Source organism: Tachyglossus aculeatus, chromosome 11, assembly GCF_015852505.1.
Source record: "Tachyglossus aculeatus isolate mTacAcu1 chromosome 11, mTacAcu1.pri, whole genome shotgun sequence".
NCBI classification, from domain to species: Eukaryota; Metazoa; Chordata; class Mammalia; order Monotremata; family Tachyglossidae; genus Tachyglossus; species Tachyglossus aculeatus.
Genome location: NC_052076.1, coordinates 36,988,751 through 36,998,232, shown reverse-complemented (window position 1 = coordinate 36,998,232; position 9,482 = coordinate 36,988,751). Strand labels below are relative to the sequence as shown.

General features: G+C 57.3%; 2 protein-coding genes across 2 annotated transcripts; one reads left to right on the top strand and one right to left on the bottom strand.

Annotated features, from left to right (window-relative positions):
- Positions 1-2,236: 2,236 nt before the first annotated feature.
- On the top strand, positions 2,237-2,905 carry LOC119935052 (claudin-6-like). The gene has a single exon (XM_038754686.1). The coding sequence runs from the start codon at positions 2,237-2,239 to the stop codon at positions 2,903-2,905; it is 669 nt and encodes a 222-aa protein (XP_038610614.1).
- Positions 2,906-5,138: 2,233 nt separating this feature from the next.
- Positions 5,139-9,254, bottom strand: CLDN9 (claudin 9). Its single transcript, XM_038754715.1, has 2 exons — positions 6,852-9,254; positions 5,139-6,680 (listed from the first exon to the last, which is right to left on the bottom strand). Exon 1 carries the CDS (start codon positions 7,640-7,642, stop codon positions 6,989-6,991), a length of 654 nt encoding a protein of 217 aa, XP_038610643.1. The 5' UTR covers positions 7,643-9,254; the 3' UTR covers positions 5,139-6,680; positions 6,852-6,988.
- Positions 9,255-9,482: the final 228 nt, after the last annotated feature.

Below are 9,482 nucleotides of genomic sequence, written 5' to 3'. Positions count from 1 at the left end.
AATACGACTGAGTGAAGCGCACACAGTAAGCACTCAATAAATGCGACTGAATGAACGAATGAATGAGTGGGTCAGGTTTGCAGTGACTGGTGGAAAAGGAGAGTGCAATAGTGGGGCGGTGGGGGGCGGGGAGGGTCGCACTACAATCAATCAATCAATCAATCGTATTTATTGAGCGCTTACTGTGTGCAGAGCACTGGACTAAGCGCTTGGGAAGTCCAAGTTGGCAACATATAGAGACAGTCCCTACCCAACAGTGGGCTCACACTACAGCCCCAAGTGAGTTGGGCCAAGAGGCTTGGGTGAGGGGGGGCGAGGAGGAGACTATAATAATAACATTTATTAAGCGCTTACAATGTGCAAAGCACTGTTCTAAGCAATGGGGAGGTTACAAGATGATCAGTTTGTCCCACGGGGGCTCACAGTCTTCCTCCCCATTTTACAGACCAGGGAACTGAGGCCCAGAGAAGTTAAGTTCATTCATTCATTCATTCAATCGTATTTATTGAGCACTCACTGTGTGTGGAGCAGTGGACTAAGCGCTTGGGAAGTCCAAGTTGGCAACATATAGAGACGGTCCCTACCCAAGAGTGGGCTCACAGTCTAGAAGGGGGAGACAGACAACAAAACAAAACATACGAACAAAATAAAATAAATAGAATAAATTTGTACAAATAAAATAGAGTAATAAATACATACAAACATATATACATGTGCTGTGGGGAGGGGAAAGAGGTAAGGGGGAGGAGGGGGAAATGATTTGCCCAAAGTCACACAGCTGACAAGTGGTGGAGCTGGGATTTGAACCCATGACCTCTGACTCCAAAACCTGGGCTTTTTCCACTGAGCCACGCTGCTTCTCTGGTCCATACTGGGTTCCCCGCCCCAGCTGGGGCTGACAGACCCGGAGAGAGCTGCCATTTACTTATTTATTTATTTATTTTGCTTGTACCTATCTATTCTATTTATTTTATTTTGTTAGTATGTTTGGTTTTGTCCTCTGTCTTCCCCTTCTAGACTGTGAGCCCACCGTTGGGTAGGGATGTTGCCAGCTTGTACTTCCCAAGCACTTAGTACAGTGCTCTGCACACAGTAAGCGCTCAATAAATACGATCGATTGATTGATTGATTGAGGATCCCAGGAAGGAGGGAGACCCGGAATCGAGAGCCAATGTCCGGCTGCCCTGAGGAGAGGGGATAGCCAGCCCCTTGAAGGAGTTGAGGAGAATAAAAGTGAGCAGTCTTGCCTTTAAGGGCCATGTAGTTTCGGCAGCGTCTTGACTTCAGCTCTTCCCGCTGGAGCATCAGACTTGGAGTCTGGTTTGGCTCCTCTCCGGCCGGCAGCTTGCTTTTGGGTCGTTAACCATCATCAATCGTATTTATTGAGCGCTTACTCTGTGCAGAGCACTGTACTAAGCGCTTGGGAAGTACAAATTGGCAACATCTAGAGACAGTCCCTACCCAACAGTGGGCTCACAGTCTAGAAGGGGGAGACAGAGAACAAAACCAAACATACTAACAAAATAAAATAAATAGAATAGATATGTACAAGTAAAATAAATTAATAAATTGAGTAATAAATATGTACAAACATATATACATATATACAGGTGCTGTGGGGAAGGGAAGGAGGTAAGATGGGGGATGGAGAGGGGGATGAGGGGGAGAGGAAGGAAGGGGCTCAGTCTGGGAAGGCCTCCCGGAGGAGGTGAGCTCTCAGTAGGGCTTTGAACGGAGGAAGAGAGCTAGCTTGGCGGGTGGGCAGAGGGAGGGCATTCCAGGCCCGGGGGAGGACGTGGGCCGGGGGTCGATAGCGGGACAGGCGAGAACGAGGTACGGTGAGGAGATTAGCGGCGGAGGAGCAGAGGGTGCGGGCTGGGCTGGACAAGGAGAGAAGGGAGGTGAGGTAGGAGGGGGCCAGGGGAAGGATGGACAGCCTTGAAGCCCAGGGTGAGGAGTTTCTGCCTGATTTTTACGAGGGAAAGGAGGTGAAAACTACTCCTTAGCAGCGGCCAGGTCCCTTAAAAGGATTACCGAAGGAGATGATTGGAGCTATTATTGGCTCAAACTTTTCCAGCCGCCCGTGGTTTTCCTGACAACGCCTACCCCCCACCCCACCCCCAGTCTGCTCTTGGGGTTCGGGGTCAAACCGGGAGGGGAAGGGGGCTCGTGAACCATCCGCTTACTCTCCCTCTCTACTCTCTCCCCCTGCTGCAGGTCCAGCTTCAGCCTCTCCATGGCTTCGGCGGCTCTTCAGATTCTGGGGATGAGCCTGGCGGTCCTGGGCTGGCTGGGGGCCGTGGTGTCCTGCGCCCTGCCCCTGTGGAAGGTGACGGCCTTCATCGGCAACAGCATCGTGGTGGCCCAGGTGGTGTGGGAGGGGCTGTGGATGTCCTGCGTGGTCCAGAGCACGGGCCAGATGCAGTGCAAGGTGTACGACTCCCTCCTGGCCCTGCCCCAGGACCTGCAGGCCGCCCGGGCCCTCTCCGTCATCGCCCTGCTGCTGGCGCTCCTGGGCTTGCTGGTCTACCTGGCTGGCGCCAAATGCACCACCTGCGTGGAGGACGAAGCGGCGAAGGCCCGGCTGGTCCTGACGTCCGGGATCGTGTTCCTGCTGTCGGGGCTCCTGGTCCTGATCCCGGTGTGCTGGACGGCCCACGCCATCATCCAGGACTTCTACAACCCGCTGGTGGCGGAGGCCCAGAAGCGGGAGCTGGGGGCCTCGCTCTACCTGGGTTGGGCGGCCGCGGCCCTGCTGCTGCTGGGCGGGGGGCTGCTCTGCTGCACCTGCCCCCCGGGGTCCTCGCGGGGGGCGGGACGCTACGTGGCCCGCTACGCCGCCTCCCCCTCCGCCCCGGGGGCTGCCCGCGGGCCCGCCGACTACCCAGCCAAGAATTACGTCTGAGCGGGCTCCGGAAGGGCCCCGGGCGGTTCCCTCGGACGACGGAGGACGGAACCCCACGGTTGGCCCCCGGCGGCTCTTAAGATCTTCCCCTTTGGATGATGGAGCCACTTCCCCGGATGACACCTCCCCTTCCTCCCCCTGGATGATGGAGCCTGGCGGATGCCACCCTCTCTTCTCGCCGCGTGGCCGACCCGGGCCCCAGGATCAAGCTTCTCCCCCCTCCCTCCCGAGCCCCTGGATACTGAAGCTGCGAGGACATCTTTTAGACTGTGAGCCCACTGTTGGGTAGGGACCGTCTCTATCTGTTGCCAACTGGTACTTCCCAAGCGCTCAGTCCAGTGCTCTGCACACCGTAAGCGCTCAATAAATACGATTGATGATGATGATGATGATCCCCACCGGCCTGCAGATGACGGAACTCCCGAGGCGGCCCCTCTGGAGGCGGCGGCCCCTCCGCCAGCGAGATGCCCTCGAAGCTACGGGAGCCAGAGCGCCAGCTCGCAGCTCGTCGATGGAGGTGAAGGGTTCCCTGACTTCCCCGCTCCCTGGGGGCTGCGGGTTAGTTTCCCTTGCCCCCCCGGATGCCACTACAGCCGCTGGCGCTCGCTTCGTCCCCTGGGGTTCTCGAGCAGGGGCGATGACCCCGTTTTCCATCTCCACAGAGTTTCGGCCTCCCTCCCATTCCGGGGAAGGGTGGTGGAGGAAACTCCGCGTGCCCTCTCTGCCTCCTGGAGGGGCCGTACCAGATCCTCGCTCCTTGGGACGGTGCAGCTGCAGAGGGTTGGTGCTTGCCCATTTCCCGCTGACGGTGGGGGTCTCTTGCCCTCCAAAGTGTCTCTGGCCACCTGTATCCCAAGGGACTACAATCCCTCCTCCCCCCCACAACACACATGGCTCAATTCCCTAGTTTGGAGGCTCCCGGCTCATTGTCTGATCTCTTCCTGTCTCCCTCCTTAGAGCCCGAGTGTTTCCCAGCCCTCTTTCCTGATGCCCCAAATATGCTGCACCCTGACACTGGCCTCTCCTGACAGCACACTCCTCCCCCCAAACTCCCTGCATGCGCCCTGGGTTTTCTTTTTATTCTCCCACTACCTCCGTTTTAGTTGCTGCTGAATAAAGTGTTTGTGTTTGTAAATGGATTTGGGTATTTTTGGTGGAAGCTGGCTGGAAGACCCGTGGGGGTAGAAAGGTGGAGATGACTACAATGCTCTGCACACAGAAAGCACTCAATAACTAGTAATTGTGGGATTAGGTGCTTACTATGTGCCAAGTGCCGGGTTTGATACATGACCATCAAGTCGGACACAGTTCCCGTCCCACATGGGGCTCACAGCCTAAGAAAATAATAATAATAATGGTGTTTATTAAGCGCTTACTATGTGCAAAGCACTGTTCTAAGCGCTGGGGAGGTTACAAGGTGATCAGGTTGTCCCCCGGGGGGCTCACAGTCTTAATCCTTATAATAATGGCATTTATTAAGCGCTTACTATGTGCAAAGCACTGTTCTAAGCGCTGGAGAGGTTACAAGGTGATCAGGTTGTCCCACAGGGGGGCTCACAGTTTTAATCCCCATTTTACAGATGAGGTCACTGAGGCCCAGAGGAGTGAAGTGACTTGCCCAAAGTCACCCAGCTGACAGTTGGCGGAGCCGGGATTTGAACCCATGACCTCTGACTCCAAAGCCCGTGCTCTGTCCACTGAGCCCCGCAGAATAAGAAATGCCATTGATGGATCTGATCGACCCAAGGGGAGGGAGGGAGAAGAGAAAGGTGGTGGGGGGGACAGGGTGATCAATCAATCAATCAATCGTATTTATTGAGCGCTTACTATGTGCAGAGCACTGTACTAAGTGCTTGGGAAGTACAAATTGGCAACAATTTGTGATGATCCAGAATGGGTGATGATCCAGAAGTTGAAGGTCGGAGGCAAAGAGAAGGGGTCGGGGTTCTGGAGAGTTGGAGGACCGAGGGGTGGGAAGCGAGTTCTGATTTCCAGTCACACTCCCCGCATTCTCTGGCTCCAGTCCCGGAGTGGTGTCTAGCACGGGGGAGGGGGTTTGCCCAAGGAGCAAGCACCCCAGGCAGTGTGCCATGACAGCCTGGCACCTGTGGGAAGTGAAACAGATCCCTTCTCTTTGCCCCTCACTGACTCGCGGCCGGCCGACTGCTCTCTTCCCTGCAAACCTCTCCTTTTCCCCATCCCCATCCGGACATCAGTACAGACAGAGAAGTAGTCCAGTTAAAAACACGCTTTCCTTTTATTCCCATCTCTCACGCGTGGGGAGGAGAGGAGCGGAACACTGGCGTCCTGAAGTAAGAGCCGGAAGAAGTCCGGGAGGAAAGGGAAAGAGACCAGTGAAAGAGAGGAGCGGAACACTGGCATCCTGGAGAGAGAGCTGGAAGAGTCCGGGAGGAAAGGGAAAGGGCTTCAAAAGCGTCCCGGAGATCAGACTACGTAGTGCTGGAGCTGAGGCAAGTTGCGGTGTGGGGAGGTGCCAATTTGTACTTCCCGAGCGCTTAGTACAGTGCTCTGCACATAGTAAGCACTCAATAAATACGATTGATGATGATGATGATGATTGGGGGGTCCGGAGGGCTCCCCCAGGGAGCCGGTGGGCTATTCCAGGATCTGGGGCCGTTCAGCCCAGCCCAGATTCAGGGAATCGGAGTCTTCGGCCCCACGGGCCTGAAACGATAGAAATGCCCAGTGAGTCCCGATCGGAACGGCTGGGAGCAAGCTGCCTGAAAGGAAGAACTTAGAGAGAAACCGGGGAAGAGGCTCCCCCAGCCCCACGGTGGGAAGCACTGAAAGCAGCTTGGGTTTTTAAGGGGAGAGAGCCAGTGCCCCACCCCAAGAAGGGAGAAGCTTCATTGACAAATGGAGCCGAGGGGCAAGGCCCTCCCTGTCTAAAGGGCCAGAGGGCTGGGGAAGAAGAAGCAGCTTCTTTCCAGTTTTTCCACTCCCTTTCCAACACTGAAGAGGGGCCAGGGAGTAAGACTCCCTTGTGGGGTGGGAGGGGGGCAAGAAGGGAGAATAGTTGCGTTGTCGCATGGTGGGATGGAGGAGTTGAAGCTTGGAGAGAGTTAAAGATTGATTTGGAGTTGGTCATGGGTTGACTCACATTGGGACCGGGGTTACTGTTCAAGTCACATTTCTGGGTGTCTGTCAGCCTGGAGGGCGGGAATAGGATTAGGGTCAAGGGGCCAATTTACCTGGAAGTTACAGGTAAGATTAGGTTTAAAGTTAGGGTTCAGCTGGGACACCGGTCAGCAATACTACAGGGGGGATGGGGGGGCAGAGTGACTTTAGGGATAGGGGTAAGGTTGGGTCTGGATTAGGATAGCGGTTGGGTTGGGACCAAGCAAACCGTCCGATTTCGGATACCCGTTAGGGAAGAGGCAACCGTTAGGGGTTGGCATTCCAGTCGCTCCATAAGATCAGCTTTGCCGCAGGATTGGGGTTAAGGTGAGGGGTGGAATAGAGTTACCGCTACCTGGAAGGTACAGGTAAGATTAGGTTTAAAGTTAGGGTTCAGCTGGGACACTGGTCAGTAATACTACAGGGGGGGTGGGGGGGGGCAGAGTGACTTTAGGGATAGGGGTAAGGTTGGGGCTGGATTAGGATAGGGGTTGGGTTGGGCCAGGGCAAACCGTCCGATTTCGGATACCCGTTAGGGAAAAGGCAACCGTTAGGGGTTGGCGTTCCAGTCGCTCGTAAGATCAGCTTTGCCGCAGGATTGGGGTTAAGGTGAGGGGTGGAATAGAGTTACCGCTACCTGGAAGGTACAGGTAAGATTAGGTTTAAAGTTAGGGTTCAGCTGGGACACTGGTCAGTAATACTACGGGGGGGGGGGGGGGCAAAGTGACTTTAGGGATAGGGGTAAGGTTGGGGCTGGATTAGGATAGGGGTTGGGTTGGGCCCGAGCAAACCGTCCGATTTCAGATACCCGTTAGGGAAAAGGCAACCGTTAGGGGTTGGCGTTCCAGTCGCTCGTAAGATCAGCTTTGCCGCAGGATTGGGGTTACGGTGAGGGGTGGAATAGAGTTACGGCTACGCTCGAGGGGCCGTGGGAGTGACGTCCACTCACACATAGTCCCTTTTGTCCAGGCCCGAGGCCCCGGAGCGGGAGGGGGCCGCGTAGCCCAGGCGAGGCGCCCCGGGCCGGTCGGCTCGGGGCGGGGGGCAGGAGCAGCAGAGCAGCCCCCCGCCCAGCAGCAGCAGGGCCGCGGCCGCCCAACCCAGGTAGAGCGAGGCCCCCAGCTCCCGCTTCAGCGCCTCCGCCACCAGCGGGTTGTAGAAGTCCTGGATGATGGCGTGGGCCGTCCAGCACACCGGGATCAGGACCAGGAGCCCCGACAGCAGGAACACGATCCCGGACGTCAGGACGATCCGGGCCTTCGCCCCTTCGTCCTCCACGCAGGTGGTGCACTGGGCGCCAGTGATGGCCACCAGCAAGCCCAGGAGCGCCAGCAGCAGGGCGATGACGGAGAGGGCCCGGGCGGCCTGCAGGTCCTGGGGCAGGGCCAGGAGGGAGTCGTACACCTTGCACTGCATCTGGCCCGTGCTCTGGACCACGCAGGACATCCACAGCCCCTCCCACACCACCTGGGCCACCACGATGCTGTTGCCGATGAAGGCCGTCACCTTCCACAGGGGCAGGGCGCAGGACACCAGAGTTCCTAACCAGCCCAGCACCGCCAAGGTCATCCCCAGCAGTTCCAGCCCCGTCGAAGCCATTCCGTTCAAGGGGAGGTGATGGCCTCACTCGAACGAGACTCAGACGAGTCTCAAAAGAGGAGGACGGGGTAGGGAAGGAGAAGTGAGGCTTGGGTGGTGGTCCTCGGTACACGATGCCGAGCAAAGGGCTCTTCTCTGCCCGCCCCCTGAAAGTTCTTCTTCGCCCCGAGTCCTCTGTGCCCTTGCTATGCCTGCTCCTTCTTCCACCACGCGCCTATTCCCACCTCTTCTGCTCAGACCCTCTGGGCTGCTGGGTGGTCCCTCTCAGCCCCTCCTGGACCCTTCTGCCCACTCCGGAGGGTTCTGGTCACTCACAAAAGGACTTGGTGCTGGACAAGACGTCTCTGGTCCCGTCTCAGCCTTCGAGGTTCTGCCAGGCCTCGGTGTTCAGCCTCAGCCGCCTGACCCGGCCTCAGTTTCCCCTGAGGCCCCTCTGTTTTTCTAGTTTTCTCCTAGACTGGACCCGTCCCTCTTCTGCCTGCCTCCTGAGCAGCAGTGGGCACAGGCCGCTGCCCGGCAGCTCTCTCCCCTGGGTGTCACTTCAGGAATCTGGAGCTGGAGGGGTAAGGGCAGGGGGGCTGTTATAGGGGCAGGGCTGAGGGCGGAGTGGAGAGTGGGGAGGGGAAGGAGACTGTCATTGGGAGAAACTAAGCAACCGGGAGGAGGCTGGGCGGAGCTGAGCTGGGGGCAGGGGCGGGGGTGTGTGGGCTCTGGGGTCATCCACCCGGGGATTCGGTGAAAGGGAGGGAGGAGAGTGTGAGAAACAACAAGGAGGGGATTGCAGAAACACAGAGGGAGAGTGGGATCAGTCTGGGAACCTCTATCAGGGGTGGGGAAGACGAGGAGCAGCCAGTCTCCTTGTTGTCTATCTTGAATTGCTTTCACCTGCCTCATCCTCTCCCTTCTCCCCGCCCTGCCCCAACCTCTGCCCTCACAGGTAAGGGGTCGTTCTCTCCCAGCCCTCAATAGCTCCCCTTCTTCTTCTCCCCCACTCCTGGGACCTGGGGAACCCGATCCACCTGAGTCTCAGCTCAACGGCTCTGGCATCTCTCAGGGGAGGGGCCCCGCCTGCCCTGTTTCCCAGGCAACAGGGTGCCTGGTGCCCAGCTCAGGTGGCATCACCGTGGCAACGGCCTAGAAATCCTGCCTCCGCCCCACCCCCACCATTGTGACCTGCCCAGGTAACGCCTGCCCCTCCCCATCGGGGATTCTGGGGTGCAGAGCTGTGGGAGGCCAGGGATTGAGGAACTCTGGGCCCTGTTCAGAGATGGGGATAAAGAGCTGTTGTGGGAATGAAGGGGGAGAGGGCAGCAGGGGGGTGGGAGGGACCAGAGACCCCTGGGACAAAGGGGCCAGTGACGGTGGAGGTGGAGCAGTGTTTGGGATAGGAGATAGGGGATGGGACAAGGGGACTGTTTATTCCTGTCCATGTGACCCAATTTAGGGCTATTTATAAGAAACCACGACTCGGGGTGTGAGATTCCCCCACCCTATTTCCCCCTGTGTTTCCCAGAGATTCCGCTTTCCCTTCTAAAGTCATGCACCTGGTTCTCAGTCCCCCAAACTCCCCTCTCCCTGCTTTACTGTCATCTGTGCTACCACAGCCCCCTTCCTTTGTCCTGCCCAGCCTGTCTCCCCTCTGCCCCACTTACTCCCTCCATTCTCCTTCCTCAGCCAATGTCCCGCCCCTGGCCCGGAATGGCCTCCCTCCTCAAATCCACCCTCCTTCCTGCCTCACAAACCCATAACCCTGGCATTATCCTCGACTCCACTCTCTCATTCAACCCACACAGTCCATCCATCGCAAAATCCTGTCGGTCCCACCTTCACAACACTTCCC